Genomic DNA, 24,645 nt, shown 5'->3' on the forward strand with positions numbered 1-24,645 from the left:
GTGGCTATCAGGCTCGGATTAGTGGGAGAAATCTTTCGTAGCAGGAGCAGGAGAATACACGCTAGCTGTCGATTGGCACCAGAAGCCATGTCTAGCACTAGAACATCACAGTGCAATAGACATCTGGACATAGCACGAAAGGGTCCTGCTGGCACCTTCGCTCTTCCTCTACTGCTTGACGTGACGGTCAGCTCAGCCACCACGGCCTTTTGCTCCGTGGTGTCGCGTTGCAGATGGTGATCTCGTCCGTCAATAATGTCTGCGCTGCTCGCGCCCTCGGATGGGGCCCTGGTCCTGAGGATCAGCAAGAGTTCATGCCCGCGTGAGCACGTCCGCCGTGCCATCGACAACATTTCGTGGTCTGAGGTCCGACTTTGATCCTCCGCGATGCTCAACGCTGCACTAGGACATGGTGGAAGAACAATCATACAGCCTGTTATCCTTGATGAGACCGGCGGAAGTGCAAAGTGAACCCACCCGCCATGGAGCAGTCGGGGTCTTGTGCGGCGTACGTTCGAGAGAAACAGCTCGATGCCATTGAAGAAGCAATACCAGCCCGGAAGACTGCTTCGCATCAATGCATCGCGGCAGGAAAGCCAAGCGCCCAACGAATATGATTCTGGTCAGACTCTCCACATTCCTGTGCCCTCCAAAGATGTAGCAACAAGACCGGACAATGATTGCCAGGAGGCCCGGCGATCTTGCCATCAATTCTCAGTCTCAAGTCCAACGAGTGCAACGAGTGCGACGCATTCTCTGGACGGCGCTGTCTTCCCATGGACGCACAAAGCGGCGCAAGTCAGCATAGAGGAATTGTGCTGTACAGTGTTGCATCTCGTCGAAGTCATTCTGCGAAGATACGAACACCTTTTAGGCGACAGATCGGGAAGATGAGCGGTACGTTTGCCCTCGTCACTTCGCCTTCGAAGAAGAAGAAGACAGGGGGATCGAAGGTTAAACCTGTGCAGTTCAGCAAATCGAGAATTGGCTGGAAGGCATCATGTACTGCCAAATCCAAGCACTTCTGCTTCCTTCTACGCTCGCAAACACCATTGAGTTTGCTCCTCCATCCTCTTGCGGTGCACGAGAACAGCCGCCAGGGAGAATCGTGCACGCGGAGGATGGAGGTGTCACACCGGGGCGATCGCAGCGCTTTTCAAAGACACATGAGCATCATTCTTGATCCCACGACTCAGGCTAGAGTCGGAGTTCAGCAGACATGTTGCTCATCGCGGTCATATCGTTGTGCGAAGAATCGGACCAGATGCCAGCTAGAGACGAGATGCTTCTCCTGAGAGTCTTGACGCGGGCATTGCGCTCACAGAAGGTACCTCGCGGCTATGTGATCGCGCCGTGAAGTTGACAGAAAAGTTCGGCAGAGATCAAGAGCAATCGATCACCCGTTGGCTCCTCATAATCGTCAGAAAGCACATATAAGATGCTTTCGGCCCTGCCGCTCCGGATCGGCAAATGGTACAAAGACTGTTGCGAGGTCTCCGAAGCCGTCGTCTTGCTTTCAACCTAAGGACAGTCGCCCTGATGTGTATCTTCCTACACGTTCAGGTCTGCCAAGGTGGCTTTCTGCAACACTCCTCGCTTCTGATCATGAATCCAAGGGCTGCATGCGGGTGTTATACAGTCACTCAGGCCTGCCCCTCGACATGAGCACGAACGCGACGAATAGAATGATCCCATGCTCACCGAACTCCCAGTACGCAACAGACCGATAGCTTTGCCAGTGGAGCAGCAGTCCATATGACGAGCGCAGTTGAGTAGTGGTCATCTCGCTACGCCGGAGAAAGGTCCTACATTCACAGCCAAGACATGGGCAGTGGTGCATCCAAGATATCATCTGCTGCGGCCTTGCTTGTTCTTCCTGGTATGAGTGTCGCACGAGACCATATAGGGATTTCATTGAGCACACAGGCTTGAAGGCAAATGATTTCGAAAATGCTTGGCCGGTCCATGTAGCTCCCGTGCCAATATAGTACGAGACTGCGCGTGCTTTGCAGAAATCCTCTGACCGCTCGACCTAAATTTGAGTCTCGCCACAGAGTTGCAATAGTCTTGCCAATCATTGTGGATCCAGAATAGGCATGCGATGAAGCGGTCATGCTCAGCGGCTCTCTCATTGCGTGTCTCATTTTGCGCCCAAAATGCGCATGCGCAGAGGTTAAAATCGTTGTGCGCTGAGATCACACGATAGTGGAAGAGCTCCTGATCAAATTGGTGAGGGGTCTTCAGATGATATCTTTTTCCATACTCTAGACAGCCCCGCAAAGGCATATGGTGGTCGTGGGGAGGAACGTCTCGCCCAAGGCACAGCGCAGATATGAGGATCTAGGCTTGCCATTTGCGAACGACGTTTTTCCCATCTTGCAGGTGTAGACCTGGTGGATCTGCGCTGTGGCACGGCTCTGTGCGAATGCAATGGGCTTGTCCTGCTTTTGCGCCGCAACACAAGACGAGATGCATCTGGTCGTGAAATAGTGGCAACGGTCGAGCTCGTCTCGACGCCTATGCAAGGCCGTGGCGCTGCAGGTATCCAGATTGCATCAGCGGCCTGATGCGACACACAATATGCTCTTTCGCAACATGGTGTTCGAGTGCTGTCCGATCATTTCAAGGGACACGAGATCGAGACCAAGACGTCGTTGGCAAATGCCGCTCCAAAAAGACCCTCCGTCTCATCATAGTAACAGGATTCTCATCAAGAGCTCGTGTCCAGCCAGCCTGTGCTCGGAGTTCAGTCAGCTTCCGAAGATGGGTGTTGTGGCGAAAAGTCGAAGTTGGTGTCCGCGGATTCACAACATGAAGCTCAAGCCGGCGATGCGCTCCGTCGGCATGCCTGAGATGGACTTGCCGATGGCAACTCTCTTTGCTCTCCTCACAGCCCTGTGGCCCTGATCTCTTCCATCCACGCGACTCCCACAGAAACCTCCCGAGACCATGCCATGCCATGCGTGCAGCACGCATGCTCGCAAGTCCGGACGATGCAGGTTGCCACGATGCGCACAGTCGTCGCATGAAGCAGCGCGTCGCTCCTCAAGATGGAGCAGCAACGCCGGTGAACAGGCAGAGATCTCGGCAGTCACTTGCGTGTCGGAAAGAGGTGACACGCTGCAGCAGGCACAGTCAGTCGCGATATGAGCATACGCACGACGCAGGCGTCATGGCTTCATTGGCTCAGGGACTGGAGAGCAGACACGGCAGAACGAGGACAGTACGGTGAATCCAACGCAGCACTTCGAAACGCGACAACATGCATGCCGCCGCCCGCGATATGACAGCCACAGTCTACAGCTGGCTTCTGGGGGCGTCCGTATGGATGGACCCATGTTCGTGCCAGTAGCCGCAACGTATCATGAGAAGAAGGTTGTCATCAGGCTCACTAATCTAAGCATCGCACATAACATTGGTACCACATAGGTACATCGACCGCAGTCTTCCCATTCTAGGTCGCCATTCCACCGCCCGTCTCACCTCTCGATTAGCCCTGCTTCTGCTTCCTCTTGAAGAACCGGCTCGTATCGCCCATCGGAAGCGAAAATGGCAAGACTTCCGAGCACATCAGATTCGCAACGGTATAATAGCCTAGCATACCTGACGCAAATGCAAAGGCGCCCCCGGCTTTGAGAACAGCAGTCGCCTGAGAACTTCCGTCTGCTTTCAGAAAGTAGCCGGCAGCCACGAGCGTGAAGGCTCCTTGGACCGTGGCAAAGATACCGATGAACACCAGGTTGATTGACAGAGAGCCGATCAAAAAGAACACGTTCCAGACCGCCCACCTGCGAGATGTCAGTGTTCCGATACTGCTGCATTGGCGTCGTTGAAGGTTTGAGATGAACTTACATCAGAACCCAGAAGCCAAGAGCATTGTTATACTCAGCCGTATCGGAGCCGCCATACGACTCAGCAACCCCGAAATATGGTGTGATGATAAACCCGAAACCTGCATAAAAGAGGCCAAAAGCGGCGAGGACAGTATACGAATATGTATTGCCCAGGACCAGTTCCCAGTTCGCAGACACGAACTGTGAAGGGGCGTTAGCTACATGCTCACTTCGGGGAGTTCAACAAACTTACCATGCCGATGCCGGCGACACCAAAGAAATTGCCGATGAAGGCATTCGTCACACCGACTCCCCTCCATCCCATCAACGACAACGAAAGCGTTGTCAGAGTCGTGGCGAAGGCTCCAACGGCCAACGCAGTTGGACTCCCGATCTGCGACTTGATGGTAATGGGCACAGGAATGTAGTATGGATGACTGTGCCCTTTGCCATTCGTCGAGGGCGTGGAAGCATGGTCGTACGCAGTCGCAACTTTTCCAGCTGCCAAGTGCTCATAAAAGTCGGCATTGGTCGCGAGCGTCTCAAGAGTGTCGAGACGCTCAATGTTGCTTCCATTCGCCATCTTTGCAGCGGATTTTCCAGTCGGCGAAATGTCTTGTCTGCTCTATCTTTGGGTATCCTGGTTCACGCGAGGAACGTCGCACGACAAAATGAGCGAGGCACATTATTATAAGAGGAGCGTGTGTGCCCAGAGAGGCGGTCGATCTCATCCCACGCCGTCGCATGTCGCCATTGGCAAAACCAACGCATGTGCTGCGAACTATTTGTCCCTGTTGAGCTACCGATATGGCGGCAGTGAACCTTAGTGTGTGCACATAAGACGCTGACATCACGCCATCTATAATCCGGGGATAGTGCGCTACACCCTTGACATCGGGATCGAATCTTCAATTTGGAGTCCAAAGTGATCCAAGCGGTCGGTCTACTCGTTTTCAACTCAATAAACAAATTCACAGAATCGACTCTATGTTGCTGAAGCTCTTGACCCGCTGATCTCGAACTTCTCCCAGTGCCAAGAATGGTCTGTTCGCGAGATCTTTGTGGTCAAAGACTGAAGGTCAAGATATCATCAACACATGATTCCATCAAGAAACCCCAATGGACTGGTGGGCTTCCAATCGACCAGAACCACGGGACGCACTGCTGCACGCGATCCCGCTGCTGTGAAATCGGCGGATGCGGTTTTGCGGCCGCAGAGCGGCCGTTTGCTCCTCGCAGGATCTCTGCCAAGCCTGTAGAACCCCAATTCAGATGGTGCTTTCTCAGCAGAGGTTTGTAGACGCAGGTGCTGTGCAACTGAAGCCAAATTGGAGGGTCCCTCAATCGTGACAGTGCTGACAAATGGAGAATATAAGTGATAAGTTGTTGACCTGCTGAATACATTTGAAATCACACACAGTGCAATCGCAACACTATGGCGCCCATACGTGTTGCACTCATCGGACTATCACAATCGGCCAAGACTTCATGGGCCAGGCATGTGTTGGTGAAGACTATGCTGTCTCCATTTATTGACGAGATACAGAGACGCTCACCTGCCATACTTGCTTTCGGAACATGGACGTGCAAAATATGCTATTGTCGCACTTCTCAACTCCAGCGAAGCAGCTGCGAGACGGGCTATAGAACACTACGAGCTTCCACCGACAGTTAAAGCCTACGGAACACCAGCAGAGCTAGCAGCAGACCCTGGTATCGATCTCGTAGTCTGTACGACTCGAGTCGATGTGCATTATGACACTATCCGACCCAGCATCGCAGCTGGCAAAAACGTCTTTGTAGAATGGCCACTAGCTGAGAACGTCACTAAAGCCAACAAATTGGCCGAGCTCGCAAAGCGCAGTGGCTCGAAGACCATTATCGGACTGCAAGGACGAGTCGCACCGGCAGTACTCAAACTCCGAGCAATTCTTGAGAAAGGAGAGCTAGGCAAGGTTCTGAGTAGTTCTGCTCAAGCCTACTCGCTCTTGGCCAGAAGGGATGCCATCGGAGAAGGCCTCGCGTACTTTCTTGACAAGAAAATCGGCGGGAACCCGATCACGATCGCTGTTGGGCATACTGTTGACTACATTCACTCGGTTCTGGGAGAGTATGAACGTAGCAACGCTCTTACGCAAATTCAGCGTCCTGAGAGGACCATTGACGACCCAGAAACTGGGAAGACGCGTTCTTACACTACTGATGTTCCAGATCTGCTTGCTCTACATGGCACGCTGCGGGGATCGAGCACTGTGCATGAAGGCGCTAGTCTTGTAAGTCCGCTCGAACATCGTTCCTAGATCATACTGACTCAGGTGTACAGACAGTGAACTTTCGACTTGGCCCTCCTTTCCCAGGCACAGTGCCTTTCGTCTGGACTATCAACTGCGAAAGAGGCGAAATTCGCATCTCAAGCGAGCGAGGACCCTTCTTGCAAGCCAGCTCAAGCGAGTTTCCAGTCCCGATCGAGGTGCATTATCATGGAACCGATGAAGTCAAGACAATTGAGTGGCAGTGGGAGGACTGGCAGGAGTCATTGCCAGCTGTTAGTCGAAGTATTGCCAAGCTCTACGATCTTTACAGCGAAGGGCGTTTGGAGGAAGTCTCGAACGCTACTTTCGCGTCGGCTGTAAACCGACACAAGCAGATTGACAACATTTTGTATGGAGCTCAGAGAGCGTGAAATGTATTATGCAGATCTTAGCATCGAGTGCTAGGGATTGCTTATGCAGTAGATTGTCTATTGCTTATGTCCGGACATCGGATGATTTGTCACAGCAATGGCTGTAGGATGTTCACAGCAACTCGATTCATTTTCACTACTTCGAGTGGCGCTCCTTTCCCATGTGATTGCACACTGGTCCTCCCAGCGCATGGTACTGGCTCATCGACATTTTATGATGGGTGGAAGGCTGATCAATATTGATTGGTTGGTCGTCAATTCTAGCCTGCTAAAATTCTTCGCACCTTCTCCGTGCACGACCTGAAACGCACCTTCCATTTCAGCGGCTTCAACGATGGCGCCTCACAAGTCGAAGGTGAGAATGCGAGTTTGCGTGGTCCAGAGGCTGAGCTGATCAACGACAGAAGCGCAAGGTTGGCGAGGCACTCGACTCTGGGCCTGATACCTCGCGACCCTCGGCCGTCTTCAAGCCCACCGGCAGCAGGACTTACACTCTCAGTCTGGCACTTCCAGGCAGTATCATCGCGAAGTGAGTGCATCCAATATCTCCGACCAGGTTTTGTGTTCTTCTGCGCCAAGCGTTGCTTTGGTGGCACAATCACAGCTGACGAGACGCGATAGCGCTCTCACCCACGACCAAAAGACGAGCCTCGTAGGCCAGATCGCGCGCGCTTGTGCCGTTTTTGGCGTCGACGAGATCGTTGTTTTCGACGATGGCCAAGCAGAGACTCGAGCTCCGGAGCAAGGAGGATATACCGCATTTGCTGATCCCAACTTCTTCCTCTACCACGTATTGACCTACCTGGAAACCCCACCCAATCTCCGGAAAGCTCTCTTTCCCATGCACCCGGATCTTCGCACCGCTGGAGCCTTACCAAGCTTGGATATGCCGCATCATCTGAGGAGCGAGGAGTGGTGCGAGTATCGAGAGGGCATTACTCTCCAACCAGGTAAAGGAAAGAACCCTCAGACTCTTGTCGATTGTGGGCTTGCCCAGCGGGTCGTGATTCCTGCCGCAGTTGAGCCCCATACAAGAGTGACTGTGAAACTCGGCGAGACCTCACCCGATGGCTATTCGATATCAGGCCAGGCCGTGGCTCCAGAAACGCCTCGAGAAGAAGCAGGGTATTACTGGGGTTACAGTGTCCGACAAGCTGCTTCTCTGAGCGCCATCTTTACCGAATGCCCATTTGATGGAGGCTACGATCTAAGCATTGGAACTAGCGAGCGAGGCAAGCCACTCAAGTCTATTCTTGACAAGCAATCGCCTGCTTATGTGGAGCCGATGTGGAAACACCTTATCGTGGTCTTCGGCGGTGTTTCCGGTCTGGAAGCGGCGCTCAAGGCCGACCACGAATTGCAATCCGCTGGTGTGCGTCAGGCTGAAGAGGTCTTTGATTCGTGGATCAATCTGGTGCCAAATCAAGGCTCGAGAACAATCAGAACGGAAGAGGCTGTTTGGGTCGGCCTGACGGGATTGAGGGAAGCTGTTGACGCCAGAGCTCGCCGCTGAATGCCCATTGGTACCTGGCCGGAACATCCCTAGATGTGCCTGTGGATCTCAAGTGCGAGGAGCTTTGCAAACTGCTTCGAAGAAGTACACTTACTTGGCTAGCCAATCTCCGACGCCCAGCTCGCCTTGCGCAGCTACAAGTTCCAACCTCAAAAGCACTACGCAACGTAGCAGGTTCGGCCAGATCCCCGGGCTTGTGGCATTCGAACTGCTGACATTAATGCATCTTGCTCACATTGCAGTCTTCCAACTATGTTGCAACACATGCAGGGCTGCAGCTGCCCTACCACCTGCATGCGCGGAGTGGAGCTCTCAGCTGTCTGCGACATTGCCTCCATGTCAGCGAATGGCCAAGCATGCCACGTGCATATGCTGCATTACAGTTCCCCGCCTCACCGACTCTTCACCCGACCGAAGCGCGAATACACCCTCACCATGCTCGGGCCGAGCATAGCGTGTTTGCAAGTACCCTATACCACCCGAGGAGTGTAACAATAGCGACGCTCTTCCCACCGACGGTCAGCGCATTCATTCATCGGCACGAACAGGAGACCACCTTCCCTCTTGATGCAGCGAGCTCTGAGAGGTCTGTCATGTGCGTATTGACAAGCGACGGATCATGTCCACTGTATGTTTCATTGGACTCTACCAAGAACACACTGGAGCAACGGCCATTTTCACTTAGGGAAGCTGGAAAGTGGTGCGACAGAGCTCGCTGAAACCTTGCCAGAGAGGCGCCGCTTACCCTGCATGCGAATTCGCTTGCTGCGAGGGGCTGAAGATTGCACAGTACAGTGTCAACCGCGTGGAATAGTCAGTGCGGCTGGGGCTTTCAATCCACGAGCTGCAGTTTCAGCGCACTCAAATGTGCATCGAAGACTCGAGCACTTTGGAATACAACCTCCCGTGGAGTAGCGTCAACCACAAGCTCTCGGTATCCTTGGCACAAAGCCTTATCACTGACAGTCATCTTCAACATCGCGATGATTAACCAGCCCTACCGCGATACGCCATCTGTGGGATGAGCGTGCCTCACGCAGTCGTGTACCTTTCTCATTGATTCGCGCTTGCAGTACCGTTTCGAGCTTCCTTCTTTCTGGAACACTCGCCTAACCATGCCAGTATGCTAGACTCTGCATGCAGCTGGCTGACAGCACGTCCATGGCTCTTTTACCGCACTTTCTGGTCGCTGCTTACCCCACTCATGTACTTACACGTTATAAGTCGTTAGGATCCCTCCACTTCGCGAAGCGGTCTTCGCGGCGATGTCGCACGGCCTCAACGACAAGCAGAGCGGACTGTCTGAAAAGGTGAAGTGGTCAGGATCCAGCTACAGGGATTACATCCCACGGAGTCGCGGCACCATACAGCGAGCTGAAGCACCAACGACGACCCGTGCACGAAGCCCTTTCGGACGTCATCACTGAGCTCGACAGAGATGTAAAACAGAGCGAGCTTCGATGTCAGCGAGTGATGTGCTGCTTCACATGGAGCTGTGCCACAGAACATTCCATTCCGCACTTCCCGCAATGGAGCAAGCGGACGTCGGATCGCATGCGATAAGGCTAGAACGCCACGATACGACATCGGAGAACTCGCTAGCTGTGAAACAATTTGCTAGAGTATGCGAAATCGGCCCCGACGGCTCGTCGCCCACGCTTGCGTGGCATGCCGACCACCAATTCACCTTTGCTCGCTTGACGATCAACGATACCGTCACCGTTTCCCTCAGGCTTGGCTTGTTTGTACGCAACCGCACGTTCGAACGCTATACCCTTTTCGTACTCCGCAGACCGAAGGATTGAGGGTACGAAGTGTGCCATGCAGCAGCAATAATGTGGCTCCGTCAGACCCGCCCGTCCCTGTGGTTGCTCTAGCTCCTCGTGATCTGCAGCATGTGCATATGGACACTTGTGGCTAGTCCGTTCTGACTCGGGTCCTTTATTCTTTGTGCCGAGCATCATACCACATGCAGCGCCTTGTAGGAACCGCCTCAGCCGCGCTTGTATATTGCTGTCTGGCCCAGCCCTTTACTGCCGATCTCACTCCTGTCACTGGAACTCATCTTGTGATATTGGAACCCCAGCTCTATTCAAGTGGCTCGCATAGAACAAGATTGTAGGCATACAGGAATCTGCGACCCACCTCAATTCAAAATGGAGACCATGGACTACAGTTTCTATTCACATGGACCACAGCAATATCAATACATGGGATTCGGCGCAGATAGTGGTATCATATCGAGTGACGGGCTTGCAGCGGCGACTGTGAGTAATTGGATCGTTGGTATCGAGAGATCTGGCTGACGGCGGGTCCGTTCAGAGTTACGATGCTTTAGATGCCAGCGCCGTCGCTCTCGGTGCATACGACTTTGACGCTTTTGACAACTCGATGACTTCTGCCATGTCGCCGCATCTACCGCACACTGGATCCGTCTCACCGCCTCAAAGAATGTCCACGTTCCCGAATGGATCTATGGACAGCGCAATAGCCTTGGAGCTGGATCAAGATCGAAGCCGGAGGAATAGCAGTGAAGAGAAGGAGAACCTGACGCCTGCTCAATCGCGAAGAAAGGCACAAAATAGGGCAGCGTAAGACATCACAGGTTATCAATCGTGTCTGAGCCGCAAAGCTGATCCCGTTCTTCATAGACAACGTGCGTTTCGAGAACGCAAGGAAAGACATGTTCGAGATTTGGAGGCCAAGCTGAACCTCCTCACCACTACGACTTCATCGTTGCAGTCAGATAATGAGCGTCTCAAATTGCTCTTACAACGCGTGCAGACCGAGAACGAGATCCTCAGAGCGACAGCATCGCATTCACCTACCCGACATCACCCTCCTGGCTTTGTGGATGATCCTAGCCTACTGTCCTCTTCACGCTCATCCAAGGCGTCGCGTTCATCTGATGATCTACGGATCAATGCCACACGACTTGCGAACGGGCTCTTGTCCACGGAACCATCCTCCCCAAGCGCTCAAGATACACCCTCGAGTGAGACAAATTTGCTTTCAGCTAGCGCAACGTGGGATTTACTACAGTCACATCCGCTTTACCGATTAGGGTCAGTGGATATCGGCGAGGTGTGTGAGCGCTTGAAAAAGATGGCGCGATGTGATGGAACAGGACCCATGTTTGACGAGGATGAGGTACGCAAAGTAATCGAGGAGGTTGGAAGAGGTGGGTCGGATGATCGCAAATGATGGCTTGCACGATATGCCGTTGTCTTTGGTCGCAGAGCAGAGTCAAAGTACGACCGCCCAGCGACCAATGTGAGGAAAGTGGACAAGCACCACGCAGATTGCTAGCCGAGTGGAACTCAGCAAGGAATGCGAACTGATCATGGCCAACTTGTAGGCAAATACTAATGAGGGTTCCACGGACCCATAGACAAGCACTTTCAGAACAGAACTGTACGAATGAAAGTTAACCAGCAAGTGAGCACCTTCTCCTTCGCTACAATGTTGGTCCGTCGTGTCCACAAGATACCGAAGCATTGATCTCCCGATTGACATGCTGCTTCGGCTTTGAGCACGCATAGCGATACGACAGGTCCCTCACCACGAACATTAGAGCTGGATCTTCGGGAGATTCCTTCTAAACAAACGGAAGAAGCCGGATAATCATGCATATCCTGCTACGCAGGCGACAGGATAGCTAGAGAGTCTAGAAGCCCGACTATCCTTCGTTTCGAGCTGCAGCAAATGGCGGCGACCATGGCGAGCTACAAGCTCAGAATCCCCTCATCGGTTCTTTCTGAGCTCCTCTACAAGATGTTCATTTTTTGACTTCGCATCCCAGGACGCCAGCCTATGTCGCCAAATGCTTTCTCATAGCCCCTCCTGAACACAGCTGCCTCTCTCACACAGAAAACAGCACATCTCACGTCTCTCACTTCTCTTACTTCCCCTACCATCAACAGCAAAGCTACACTGCCCGTGAAACAATGTGGCTTGCAGCTTCCATCCAGGTTCATAGGGCTGCATGCAAGCCACGTTGTTAAATTGCAACCTTGACCACCGGCAGCACCAGACCAAAAGTACGGGAGTCCAGCCCCATTGGCCAAGCAATCAAGAAACCAACACCGCAGAGCTTTGTTCCGCAGAAGAAATGGGAAATATGTGTGTCCAACCTACATAACCCTGCATGAGCAGTGGAGAAAGTGTGATATGCAAGCTGCAAGCTCGGCAGAGGACCGACGTGTGTACATACCCATGTACGCACTGGCTGGTGCAGGCAAGAGATTCGCGTCAAGATGCTGCTCCCTTGTAAGCCACATGTTCGCTAGCTTTTCTCTTGGTTGTGATTGGTCTGCGGGCTGCACTGCGTGCACTGCGCCGCCCTCATCTGTGAGCCGAATCCTGTCGTACGTTGCGAAAGCTGATGACTTAGCAGGTCTGCTTGCTGACTTTGCTGCCTAGAATTCCTTTGGTACCGTTGTACTTCTGCAAAGGTGATCCTGCCAGTGCAGCGGCTAGGTTGTATTCGCTGTTCGGAGAGACGAGAATGTCTCTCCGCTGTGCGAGCCTGCCTCGTTCACGGCATGTGGCAGCTTTCTCTCGCCTGTGTGCAGCATGAGGAGGTGGCTGGGGGAATGTTGGAACGTTAGCTGCATAGCTTGTACACGTATCTCGGGCTGCTATTGAGTGATGCTACATGCTTTTGTTTGAGGGAAGCTGAATGTATGAGGAAATGCAATGGGCACCTTACAGAATTGTGTGTAGGAACATGTTCATCGTACGGTAGAGGCACGCGCTACCATCAACGATTCAAGCAACTTATCTGCCACAGCCCTAAAAAGCAGGTGAAGCAGAATGACGAATATGAAGACTAACCGACGTATCCGACGTACCCGACCTTGTTCGGCCGACACTGCTCGATAGACGAAAATCGTCGATTATTTCCACTGTCGTACTCATCATTCTTTGTTCAACTGAAGTCCGCACCGAACCGTCCCGAGAAGCTTTCCGTCTTCATGGAACAAGTCTCCGTAGGCTACACTCCGGCTCCGAAAATACGTATGTGGAGAATACGAATCGCCAAGTCTAAAGCCCTACATTGCTTGAGGGGACTCCACTTCGTAAGTGTGCATGAATCCTCGGATTTTGAACGCGCACGCTTTCTTCGCCTCGCCTCGCCTCGAGGGAAGTGACAATAAGAGAGACAGGCAAATGGTGTGGTGGCTGTGTGCAGAACGCGTGCAGGTAGACAATCTAGGTCTTGACAGCTTGATGGGAGCTGAGCTCGAGTCATGCAATGCAAATGATCCTACAGAATGTAACAGGAGCCAAGTCTTGGGGTTTGTTGCGAATTGCGTATGTGTACCCTCTGAGCCAAGAGGAGGGCGCGGTATGTCCAAGCTCTTGACGTGGCCGTCGGCCGAGGAGAGCTCAAGATGGAGAACCTCCTGGTGTTGCACAAGCCTGGAAGCCGTGCAAAATATGCGACTGGCTGCAATTCGATGGATGCGATCTCGAGATGCCTTACGAGTTTCAGTCGCTCTCAGGCTCGTGCGCCATATCGCCATATGTGGCCTCGTAATTACGTCGCCTCAATCGCCGACCAGGATGGTCCACGATGCCCTTTTCCTTGACAAAGTCCATCATCTCTTTGCTCACGATGATATTCTTCTTGTCTAGCACAGTGTACTTAGCCCCTGGCTGCCATAATTGCTCAACCCACTTCTCGTCAAGCTCTTCCAGAACGGCTGCAACAACATGTCGGACGCGGATCCCCTTGCTACAGCGTACGATGACTCTGCGGCAATTCTCACGACTAGCCCAGAGATAGTCGACTGGCTGAGCGTTATCTTCATGAACGCTGTCCGGATCATAGAGAACTGCCTCAAGGTGTGAGACAGGTGGGTCTGTAAAGGCCATGTCTAATGCACCATGTATTCCATTGTCAATCGCAGCGGTGAATTCCGTACTTGGATACTGCATTCGTTGGTGAATCACCAAAGACAAAGCTTCGTCGTCGGTCATGTTCGCATTCGGAAAAAAGCTTCTGGCATAGTCGCGATGTAATTTCTTGTCGCTGCGGAGATCGAGAATTGCATCGTTCAACGCAACTGGGATGACCGTGTGTGGTTGTTTATAGCCATAGTCATTGTGGCGATACGAAGCGGCTCGCAACGATGTAGGCCCTGTCCGACACTTCACTGGTCCAGCACCCTCCTTTGACCAGGTTATGTTATGGTGGGCAGGAAATGGGTCATAGTGATGGGCATGGAGTGCGTGTGGACGCTCGATGACGCTACTGATGTAGGAGTTGACGCGGTCGCAGGTGCTTAGGCCTTTGCGACTCAGTTGAAATAGGATGTTCTCAACCAGCTCACAAGTTTCAAAGACCTGAGTGACGACGGCCAGTCGCTCTGAAGAAGCCTCACTGTCGACGTGCGCGCTCGGATGTATCGTCAAGTACTTCATTGGCCGAGAAAGGCGTTTATGGCGCCCGTGCCGAGTCACGAGATATTCAGCGTCGTCGTAGTCAGGATCTGTGGTGACTGATGTCACGAGCTGAGGCCGGCGCAGGCCTCGCCGCACTTGTTACAGCGCGTAGCTATGTAACCTTTGGAAATGCGCATGATATGCCCAGGGTCGCTGCGCGAAGCTTGGAATACCTGTCGTCTGAGATCAATGTGTTGTTCTGTGAGTCGATCTCTCAATGTCAAGTTGCAGTGCACGGAGGGTGGGCAGGTAGAATGACGAGTAGGAACAAACCTCGCCGTCGCTACTGCATGTCTCTCCTAACTTCCTTGAATCTGCTGGAACCATCTTCGCTTACTGGCACTCGCTTCAAGTCGGACTCCAACTGGAAGGAATGGTGCAGGTATCAGCGGAACTCAGTTTCGGTGCCCATTGATCTTCGCCCACGCAGCGCCTCGCATATTCTGCCGTTCGATGTTATCTGGCCAATTGAGAAGGTGTAGCAGCCCGAAGTCATGTACCAGCGCCAAAGCCCAAGCTGAGTGAGGTGCGTGCCAACAGCGAGCGTTCTCGCTCCAAGGGTATACGCAATATATAATGACAGAGAAGCCAATTTACAAGAAGGTCCGCTCAACGAATGACCATGACATGACTTAGTCTTCCTCGTCCTCTTGATAAGCCAGTTTCCGCATCTCGCCAAGTCGGTGTCTCGCTGCAGACAACTCATTCTCAAGCTTGAGGATTTCAACCTGCCAGTAACGTTAGAGGTTGTGATCTCTTCACAATTGATGTAGTGACTTACCTGTTGCTCCATGTGTCGCTTCTTGAAATCGTGGCCGCTGAGCTTGCTGTAATCCTCCAGATCATCACCGCCGTTGTTACTTTCGATGATCGCCTGGACTTGCTTGACGAGACTTCGGCAAGCGCTGGTGACTGCTTTGCTGCACTCTTCGAGGCGTTCCTGAGTCTTTGACATGAATGATGCCTTGACACGTGATGATGCCACAAGCTGCGCCGTTGAAGCAGCGACATCGTTGGACGCAACAATAAGCTGCTCGGGGCTGTTTCGGCCAGTGATGACTCCGTCCGCGGTCTCGATGAGCATATTGGTAGATGATGCGACAGCCTTAGCTGCAGAAATCAGACCTTCCGTCCAGCGATTGTTCTTCTTGTAGTATTGCGACTTGGTCATGCTTGAGCCACGACCTTGATTGACAATCTCTTGTTGCGAGGCAGTAGCGGCCTTGATGAGTTGGGCGATAGCATTGGTGACGGCGACAGCTGCGGCCAGAATGGCGTCGTGAATCTTCAGCTCGTAGGTCGAGTAACCGTCGCGAGACTTGTTCATCAGCTTTCCAAGGCGCTCGGCAGCAGCGTCGATGGCTTGAGCAGCCTTCGTCATTTCGTTGTCGACAAGCTCGCCAATGTCGCCTTGGCCGGTGATGTTTGACTTTGGCGCGAAAGCATCTGCGACCTTGCTCAACTGCCGAAGTGCAAGCTGCACATCGTTGTTCTTGTTGATGACCACGTCCGTCTTCTGCAGATCATCCAGCCCGTCCAAGCGGTACGACATGATACCTCGCAAGAAGGCAATGGTCTTGTTGGCTGAGTTCCTTGCGCCGTTCATGAGCTGATCACTCTTCTTTTCGTCGCTCGCAAAACGGGTCAACCCCTTGGTGTTGGACAGCACATCAGCAATGGCGTTTGCAAGCTTGTTCGCGTTCTTGATGACCTCGGCGTGTTCGCTGCCAGACGGCCCATCAGCAATAAAGTTGTTGAAAGAGGTGCTGAACTCGATCGCGTAGGTTTGTGCATTCTCGATTGTAGACAGCACGAAAGGACCGCTGGCATTCTGGTTACCGGCGATCATGGAGCTGTCCAACTCGTAGAGCGCATCGTCGACACGTTGCACAGCGGACTGGAGTACCGAGTCGATAAGCTCGTTGATCTTTTTGATATTCTCGAGGAGCATGATGTCGATCTGTTCGTCCATGGCCTTGTCAGTCGTGCCGTTTCCATTGCGTAGGTCGTTGAGCTCGAGCAATGTCTGATCCATGCCAGACTTGTAGATCTCCAGCTCTTCTTCTTTGTCGCGAAGCTGACGTTCCAGGTCAGAGCTGCCTTCACCAAGCTTCATTTGCATCTCGTCCAGAGCTCTAGTCTTGCTGCGAAGGGCTTCCTCCAGGTCAGCGATTTCGCGGTTGTGCCGGGACAGCATCGCAGAGAGCTCGCTGCCCTTGGCACGATCTGCGTTCTCGGCTCGATCCAGTGCCATACGCAACTCGCGCTTGAGCTTCTCCAGCTCTTCACGATGGCCACCGGTGGTCCTGTCCTTGTCGTGCAGTGCTCGGTCACGCTCACGAATCATGTCCGCCAACTCCAGGTTCTTCGTCTTGAGCTCACGCTGGAGCTTTTCTCTCTGGTCAATAGCCTCTTGAGCTGATGAAGCCTTGAGCTGCACACCCTTGAACTTCTTCAAGAGTTCAAGATGTTCATGCCGTAGCTGAGAGTACAGCTTAGCCAGTGCCTCGTATTTGGTCCTCCATGTGTTGACCTGCTCTTGAAGCGCTCGGATTTGATCGTCCTTGCTCTGGTTCTGCTGTTGGAAATTCGCGTTCAATTGAGCCAACTCTTGCTCCAGTGCCTTCATTCTCCTATCATACTGCTCCAGCATCAATTGGTCACGCTCGTACTGTGCACGTGCCCTCAGATTCTCCTGCTCAAGCTCAGCCATGCGTCCTTGGGTTTGCTGATTGTACTGCTCGCGCTGCAGATTCTCGAGTGCCAATCTTTGTTGCTCTGCTTGTAGACGTTGCTGTTCATCAAAGTCGCGCTGTGCCTGCTGTGCCGCTAATTGCTGTTGACGTTGTGCCTCGTCCCACTGTGCCTGCAATCGTCGCTGCTCCGCCTCGAACTCTTCCTGCTGCCGTGCCTGCTCATTCTTCCAGAATTCGCTGATTGGCTCAGGATCGGTCGTTGTCGGTGGAGGCGTCTTCGGCTTCGTCGCAGGCTCGTTTCTTGGTCGCATTGGCAGCGCGGGTGCATTCTCGTCTTCAGACAGCGTGTTTGGTGGGTCCTGCGGAAGCTTTGGAATGGTGATGAGGGATGTCAAATAACGAAGGTTCGAGCATTCATAGTAGAAGCGAACGAGCCGGTAGTGCTGGGCATCGTACCTCCCGCGGAGCGGGCTCAGAGCCTCGTCGTCTGGTATTGCTGTCAGCTGTGCTCGATCTCTGTATGCAGAGCCGGAAAGTGTGTTGTCCGCGAAGACGCGCGGTGTTTCCAGGAAGCTTTGACGTACCTCCCAGTGCAGTGTGCATTGCTCGTAGCATGCTTGTAATGAATTTGTAAATGCCATAACTCTCCTGCACAAGCGGGACCAGCGCTGCTATCCTGCATTCGTTGTTGCTACCACCTCGAAAGTGAGCGAAGATCAGCTTCTGGAAGCTATCGATCTGGTCTTGCAGGGTCATAAGCTCGGAGATCGTCTCGTAGCCTCAAGGTCTGTCAGTATTCTGTATGCAAAGGCAATGTGTAAGCCACGCTCACCTTCATTGGGGTCGTTGATCGACTTGAGTGAGATGTACTCCTCATACTCGAACAGCCCATTAAATTCCGGATGGTCTCTGTGGAACTTCAACTTGGACACCAAGAAGAAGATGTATTCTTGTATGAGCGGCGCATAACCTCGTAGACCGTCTCCGCCCATGCCCCGGGAGAGGCCTTCAAGCCACCCGACATGCTGCTGAGCTTCCTTGAGTGCGACCGGGTGTCCCTCTTGCAGCACCTTGTGTACCGTATACAGCGCCTTGAATGTCTGTATCTCATCGGCCTGGATGGGCTGCACCTTAATGCCATTCCAGAAGGACTGCGAGTTCTTGTGGTCCCAGGTGTACACAATGCAGGCGCGCACGTGCTTGCGCTTGGGGGCGGTCTCCTCGATCGACGTGGCTTTGCGAATGTGGGTGGTGAGCTCTGTCTCGGTCTTAGTAAGGTCTACATTGCGAGACGCTTGCGAATACATGTTCGCGGCGGCGGGGCGGGCGTCCGGGTGCTTTTGCGGTCTCGAGGACGAGTAGACCGTGAAGGGCGCGGAAGCCAGGTTGGGCGAGGATGGAAGAGTGGAGCAGAGCGTGTTTTAGAGCAGCGTCGTCAGTGGGTTAGGCATCCGCAGATCCCCTGTCGCCGTGCTGCATGTGAGAGTCGCATGTCCGCCGCTGCCGACGCAAGCTCCAGTCTTGGCATGACGATGCTTTGTCTGCGGCAATCTGTCCTTCACTTCAATTGACCCGTCTTCCACTCCGGTGGCACCGATGTGATTCAAGCAAAGGAATGACGGGGCCGGCTGCCTCTGTCTCTGGCACGACGTCGTTCACTTCGTCTGAACAGTCTCTCCGTCCGACGGCACAGCGATGCCTGCAAGAGCCAGAGCGACGTGTGTCATGCCATTGACTCCGACACACCATCTTGCATCTCGTCTGGACCGTTTCTTCCTCGAGCGGCATAACTCTTGTTCCATGGAACGGAGGGATATGTATCCAGTGCGTTTGGTGATCACTCACCGAGCTCGTCCTTGGGAGTAGCTTTCACTGCGTCGCGCTCCCGGTTGGCCGCCGCGATGGCGAGGCGACTCATGGCGAAAGAATATGATACGCATGTAGACAGAGTCGCGTGGAGACTACAATGCAAGATATCAACATTCACGAGAGGGACTTGCTGCAGTCGCAACGTGCGCGTAATACCTTCTACCACTGTCGATGGCAACCATATACACAAGTTGGCCAGTCTTGCCGTTACCTCAGTCGTTGCCTCAGTCGCGGCTTCGAAAGCCTGAATCTGTCCAGTGGCTCAGGCACACACCAGCTGTTCGGTACTCAGCGGATTTCAATTTTTCTGAGCTCAAAAGTCGGCTCCCAGCCAACTAATACCCCATTCCACTTTCACTCGCCCTGAAATGCGCAGAGAGACAACCAGGATGCAGTCCGCACACCAAGTCGAAGCCCTTGCACAGAAGGTCCAATTGATGTCGTGGCGGGAAGGACCACTCGCACTGACTGTGAAGTCCGATGGGATACCACCCTCCTTCGCCGGACGACAGGAGCAGACAACTCCAACCTGCTTTTGGGACCTTCCCGAAGAGGTCCGGCGCATGATATACAGACGTGCATGCCCAGGATACTACATCGATGTCCAGCAGATAGAAGGACTGAAATTCCTTCGAGCATGCCCATATGTCCGGCCCGGTTATCTGGCATGCTGTTACCGTGATGGGACCTTCATGCTGAATTTGCGCAACACCCACCCAGAAGATCGCGTCCCCCTTTGGCGGGAATTTCTGGATAGCTTGCCACCATCATCGGCGGGCCAACTTCGACACATGGTCTTCTATTTCCAGCAATTTGTGCTCAAGACAGAGGTCAAGCCGGAAAGCGAGGAGCGCCTCTCCTTCGAGTACACTCCAACTTATGACGACGATTATGACAAGCAGGGAGTCTATGATCCGCAGATAATCGATGAATTCACCAAAAGATGGTAGGTGGAATATTTCTGCTTCCTTGGTTTATAATCCATCTAGGCGTAGATCTGGCTCCAGCTCGTAGGCCGTAACTTACACAATCGATGGGCTCAGCTGCTCAATCTCATCGAACACTTCTCTTGACGAAGCTCTATGGCCGTCTCCTCGCACTACACATCGACCCACTAACTGATATGACAGGATCAAGTTCAAGCTGGGATCGATTAAGACCTGGTGTACCAAACCTCGCTTCGGCAAGAAAAACCTGAACCGCATGGCCAAGATTTCTTTCGAGCTGGTGGCATACCTTCACGTGAGACTTTGGCCACGACAATTCCCGGGGCAGGCCGCGTTGTTTGAAGGCGTCTCCGACCATGCCTGAGAGTGTCCGGCTTGCCTGTGGACGCGCGAAATGGTGGAATAGCAACGCAGCTTTCACGGCACTTTGTTCAGCAAGCTATGGGAGAGCTTTGAATCTACTATGCGAAAATAACGCGTCCACGACATCAACTGCCCCCACAGTACGATGCCGACACATCACACGTCTTTCTCAACACCCCGTCCAAGGATTACATGGCTCTGGCTGATCCGGTGGAAAATCACCTGGTGGCGCTCCATCTGAGTTCCACATATGATACCGATTTTCTCCCTCACCTCCCCACAAGATCACGAAAGGATTCCAATCGTAATACTCCAATTCTCCTGCCTCCGGCCTTCCACCTCCAACATCCCATTGTGGGGACCAGGTCCTTCGCGGCGGCTGACCGGGCTTATACACGACGATTTCATAGAAGCCTTGGGCCGTGAAGCTCAGTTCGCCGTAGGAGCCCGGCTCAGTGCATTGGACACTGGGATCATACTCATCGCCGAGGGTCTGCATGAGATAGTCATTGTGATAACTTGGAAATGAAACGTCAGAGTTTTTTTCGCTCTATTTGGAAGTGCGCTTCTTTGATACACCGCCGAAACTTACATCCTCACCAAACAATCGTTTTCGAAGCGGTAATCGATTGTTCCACCGAAACGACGCTGCTCGAATTGGAGAAAGATATTGCCTGGCGCTGAGCGCACGGTTTGTTCTCCTCTGCGGAACGTTCGCCATTGTTGACGCGGGTGCGTGTTCTGGCGTTTAACGACATTGTCTGAGGCATCGATGGAGTTGATCGGTGTTGCTATGGCAGTGGTTGCGAAGAAAAGAAGCGACGCTGTGCCGACGAGTGAGCTAAGGGTGAGCATGATGGCTATAGGAGTGAAATTGCGGGAGATCGATCATATAACGCGGGTGACTTTATACAGGTCGTTCGCCTCGCTCCATAGCTTTAGCTTTCGGTCGGTACTATTGGACATGCTTTGAGCCGTTCTGCTTGGCTTGTTGTAGCGACGCGAGACGTTTTTGTTCAGCGGGCTGTGGCAGAGAAACGACCCGAATACGCGCGAGCACAGCACAGTATCGTTGCTTGCCAAGCCCGAAGCTATGCAAAGCTATGCCTTCACTCAGCTTGTGCTGCGCTGATCATGGTCCTATTGGTATATTGTAAGCGACTCTGCATTATTAGTTCATCCGCAACACCTGTCGTTCCCAACACCAGGCACGTGGTCAAAAGGCCCAAAACTACAGGAAAGGTCTGAATCAAAGCTGGGACGTTGACTTTTTGATTCATACATGCTACAGACGTAGCGACGCCATGACTTGGAGCGCCGGAAGCGGGACTTCCACTTCATTTCATACCCATCCATAGCAGGTCTGGTCTCTTCATGTTGGACTCTTTGAACCTGATCTAAAAACCCGCGCAACCCCAACTCCGCTGCTTATCCCCACAATGAGAATGCATTTAGTGGCCAGCAAGAGCGTAGGCGCGTCTGCGGTCACGCTCCTCAGCGATGGTGAGCTTGACACCCTTGCCCTTTGGCAGGGAGATCCAAGGCTTCTCACGACCGATGACGAAGACGTTGGATTCACGGGTGGCGAACTCGTTGTCGATGGCGTCCTTGATGTGCACGATGTTGAAGCCTCCGTCGTGGCGCTCACGGTGGGTGATGACACCAACACGACCCATGTTACGACCACCAGTGGCCATGGCGATCACACCAGTGTCGAAGCGGATGAAGTCGTCGATCTTGCCTGTAGGATGTGTTAGAAGCTGTGCGGAACTGCAGCAATTCCCCAGTGTGTACTCACCAGTCTCGAGGTTGATCTTGACGGTGTCGTTGACGCGGATGGCCGGGTCTGGGTAGCGGATACTATTTATCCCGTCAGCATTGGGGTGGATCTACCAAAGCTTTGGAACGACTGAATGACGATCGAGCCGTAAGGTCGAGACTTACGTGCGCGCGTCGTGCGTAACCAAGAATGGGATGCCGCCCTTGCCCAGTTGTACTCTCTTGACCTTGCCCAATTTGTATGAAGCCTCCTCATCAGTGATGCGGTGCACGGTGAAGCGACCCTTGGTGTCGTAGACGAGGCGGAAGTTCTCGCCGGTCTTCTCGATGGAGATCACGTCCATGAAGCCGGCTGGGTAGGTAGGATCGGTTCGGACCTTGCCATCGACCTTGATCAGGCGCTGCATGACAATGGCCTTGGTCTCGCGGCCATTGAGGGCGTACTTCAGACTGTGCGAAGAATGCTGTCAGTATGCCACCGCCTTCGCTCCACCTCGCTCTCCTTCAGCAGATATCGTACCGGTTGCGAATGAAGACGATCAAAGGCATGCAGTCGCGCAGCTTGTGCGGACCAGGCGAGGCCTTGGGCGCATAGCTACCGCTGAGCTTGTCGAGCAGCCAGTGCGATGGCGCTGACAGACGCTTCTGGTGCTTCTTTGGTCCTCTACCCATTTTGTCGTTTGGCGAAGGGTGGTTGTGTCGTCGCTGAACGGGGAGTGGAAGCAATCACGAGAGCAGAAATGTTCGCGGCAGGACGAATTGACCGCGCTAGTGGGAGTGTGGTCTTGGCTCGCTTCGCCAGCCAATCAGCGCGCACCAGCTCGATCTCCCAACTGCGAAGGAAGCACGACACGCCACAACACAGCACACTCCAGTTCACTTGTTTCTCAGCGCTGACGACCTGATCGTAGTCACAGCTCTGTAAGATTGTTCTTCTGCTTCTGTTGCATTCGGTACAGAGATGGTCCCATTTCGGAGCACTCGACCTTGCTGGAGCCGTTTCAAGCCTTCTCATCCTCGTGTCGCGCTGTCCGGCACCCACACACACTTGTACCACTCTGATGGCATTCGTCAATATGCTTGGTCTGAACAAGTGAGCTTAACGGTGATGGTGCCTTCGTTGCCCTGTCCGCTGCGCAGCTTGGGGCCTTGTCCGAGCCGAGCCAACAGCGAATGCACGTCATCGAACTCAACTTCATGCCATTGAGCTTTCACTGCAGGAACTCCTCTTCCATTTGCCCCGCTTTGCATACACCAGCTGACAATAGACACGATGGCCGGGAGCCAACACAAGCTAACCACCTTCTATTTTGACACTTCTTCCAAGGCCTTTTCGGAGAAGACTGTCACCAAGAGTCTGAGTCACAACGACGTGCTCATTAAGACCACGCACTCAGGCATCTGCTTCACCGACGTACATGCTAAGGATAAAGAATGCGGACTCGGTCATGAGGGCGTAGGCGAAATTGTCCAAGTCGGCCCTGCGGTCAAACATCTGAAGCCAGGTGACCGAGTTGGCTGGGGCTGGCTGCACACTTCCTGCGGACACTGTTCCACATGTGTCACTGGCTACAGGCAGTATTGCTCCGAGGCTCGTGGCTTCGCCTTTTCGGACCTGGATCAGGGAGCCTTCAGCGATTACCGGATCATCGATTCCGATTTTGCGTACTTGCTGCCAAGCAGCATATCTTCCGTGGATGCGGCTCCATTGATGTGCGCTGGTGCCTCAGTCTACGAGGCTCTTGATGCAGCTGGGACTAAGTCGAATGACAGGGTCGGTGTGGTGGGCATCGGTGGTCTTGGGCATTGTGCTATTTTGTTTGCAAAGGCCATGGGTTGTGCTGTGACGGCCATCTCCAGTGGTGATCGCAAGCGACAAGATGCTTTTGCACTCGGTGCAGAAGAGTTCCGAGATGCCACCAAGATTTCGGAAGCATATACAGCTGAGGCCTCCCAAAGTCAACATGACCCGCAGCCTGGCAACATAAACGTACTTCTCATCACCTCGAATGCTGTACCCAAACTGGAATCTGTGCTTCAATTGTTGGCGCGTCGGGCCACGATTGTGTTGATGACCATACAAATGGAGCCTCTGGAGGTACCTTACATGCAGTTCGTGCTGCCCGGACACCGTCTGATAGCATCAACTGAGGCCTCGCGGGAGAACCATATTAAGATGCTGGAGTTTGCAGAACGCATGCGCATCAAGCCGTGGACGGAGGTCTTCCATATGACTGCAAACGGAGTGTCGCAGGCATTCGCAAAGCTAGAGCAGGGCGACATGCGCTATCGTGGAGTCCTTGCGAGGCCGTGAGTGTTTATTTGACAAACTTGTCATGGTGTCCTCAAATCTGGATGCTCGGAACGCCAAGATTCTGATAGACTGGAGATTTTGGACTCCATGAGTTTGAGGCCACTTGAGGACGTGAAAATCCTTCGCATCCAAGTGCGCATACCGGACGATATCGATTTGTCCATGTACGCCGATCACGAAACCTACCAGATTTTTCAC

General features: G+C 53.2%; 10 protein-coding genes across 10 annotated transcripts; 5 read left to right on the plus strand and 5 right to left on the minus strand.

The window, feature by feature from the left end:
* Window positions 1–3,490: 3,490 nt before the first annotated feature.
* CKM354_000182300 (uncharacterized protein) lies at window positions 3,491–4,416 on the minus strand (the record flags this gene model as incomplete). Its single annotated transcript, XM_044796958.1, has 3 exons — window positions 3,491–3,788; window positions 3,853–4,034; window positions 4,087–4,416. 3 exons carry the CDS (start codon window positions 4,414–4,416, stop codon window positions 3,491–3,493), a joined length of 810 nt encoding a protein of 269 aa, XP_044652893.1.
* An 852-nt stretch (window positions 4,417–5,268) lies between these two features.
* On the plus strand, window positions 5,269–6,516 carry CKM354_000182400 (uncharacterized protein; the record flags this gene model as incomplete). The annotated part of the gene is made up of 3 exons (XM_044796959.1): window positions 5,269–5,330; window positions 5,380–6,106; window positions 6,157–6,516. 3 exons carry the CDS (start codon window positions 5,269–5,271, stop codon window positions 6,514–6,516), a joined length of 1,149 nt encoding a protein of 382 aa, XP_044652894.1.
* A 334-nt stretch (window positions 6,517–6,850) lies between these two features.
* On the plus strand, window positions 6,851–8,029 carry CKM354_000182500 (uncharacterized protein; the record flags this gene model as incomplete). The annotated part of the gene is made up of 3 exons (XM_044796960.1): window positions 6,851–6,871; window positions 6,921–7,045; window positions 7,138–8,029. The coding sequence occupies 3 exons, from the start codon at window positions 6,851–6,853 to the stop codon at window positions 8,027–8,029; spliced, it is 1,038 nt and encodes a 345-aa protein (XP_044652895.1).
* A 2,156-nt stretch (window positions 8,030–10,185) lies between these two features.
* On the plus strand, window positions 10,186–11,233 carry CKM354_000182600 (uncharacterized protein; the record flags this gene model as incomplete). The annotated part of the gene is made up of 3 exons (XM_044796961.1): window positions 10,186–10,296; window positions 10,352–10,620; window positions 10,681–11,233. The coding sequence occupies 3 exons, from the start codon at window positions 10,186–10,188 to the stop codon at window positions 11,231–11,233; spliced, it is 933 nt and encodes a 310-aa protein (XP_044652896.1).
* Window positions 11,234–13,522: 2,289 nt separating this feature from the next.
* Window positions 13,523–14,458, minus strand: CKM354_000182700 (uncharacterized protein; the record flags this gene model as incomplete). Its single annotated transcript, XM_044796962.1, has 1 exon — window positions 13,523–14,458. One exon carries the CDS (start codon window positions 14,456–14,458, stop codon window positions 13,523–13,525), a length of 936 nt encoding a protein of 311 aa, XP_044652897.1.
* A 653-nt stretch (window positions 14,459–15,111) lies between these two features.
* Window positions 15,112–18,482, minus strand: CKM354_000182800 (uncharacterized protein; the record flags this gene model as incomplete). The annotated part of the gene is made up of 4 exons (XM_044796963.1): window positions 15,112–15,207; window positions 15,261–17,662; window positions 17,760–17,954; window positions 18,008–18,482. 4 exons carry the CDS (start codon window positions 18,480–18,482, stop codon window positions 15,112–15,114), a joined length of 3,168 nt encoding a protein of 1,055 aa, XP_044652898.1.
* A 951-nt stretch (window positions 18,483–19,433) lies between these two features.
* On the plus strand, window positions 19,434–20,397 carry CKM354_000182900 (uncharacterized protein; the record flags this gene model as incomplete). The annotated part of the gene is made up of 3 exons (XM_044796964.1): window positions 19,434–19,990; window positions 20,175–20,286; window positions 20,359–20,397. 3 exons carry the CDS (start codon window positions 19,434–19,436, stop codon window positions 20,395–20,397), a joined length of 708 nt encoding a protein of 235 aa, XP_044652899.1.
* A 126-nt stretch (window positions 20,398–20,523) lies between these two features.
* CKM354_000183000 (uncharacterized protein) lies at window positions 20,524–21,209 on the minus strand (the record flags this gene model as incomplete). The annotated part of the gene is made up of 2 exons (XM_044796965.1): window positions 20,524–20,872; window positions 20,947–21,209. The coding sequence occupies 2 exons, from the start codon at window positions 21,207–21,209 to the stop codon at window positions 20,524–20,526; spliced, it is 612 nt and encodes a 203-aa protein (XP_044652900.1).
* Window positions 21,210–21,805: 596 nt separating this feature from the next.
* On the minus strand, window positions 21,806–22,805 carry CKM354_000183100 (uncharacterized protein; the record flags this gene model as incomplete). The annotated part of the gene is made up of 4 exons (XM_044796966.1): window positions 21,806–22,095; window positions 22,153–22,214; window positions 22,299–22,583; window positions 22,654–22,805. The coding sequence occupies 4 exons, from the start codon at window positions 22,803–22,805 to the stop codon at window positions 21,806–21,808; spliced, it is 789 nt and encodes a 262-aa protein (XP_044652901.1).
* A 601-nt stretch (window positions 22,806–23,406) lies between these two features.
* Window positions 23,407–24,447, plus strand: CKM354_000183200 (uncharacterized protein; the record flags this gene model as incomplete). Its single annotated transcript, XM_044796967.1, has 1 exon — window positions 23,407–24,447. The coding sequence occupies one exon, from the start codon at window positions 23,407–23,409 to the stop codon at window positions 24,445–24,447; it is 1,041 nt and encodes a 346-aa protein (XP_044652902.1).
* Between the last annotated feature and the right edge of the window lie 198 nt (window positions 24,448–24,645).

Source organism: Cercospora kikuchii (assembly GCF_019650295.1).
Source record: "Cercospora kikuchii DNA, contig_00001, whole genome shotgun sequence".
Lineage (NCBI taxonomy): Eukaryota > Fungi > Ascomycota > Dothideomycetes > Mycosphaerellales > Mycosphaerellaceae > Cercospora > Cercospora kikuchii.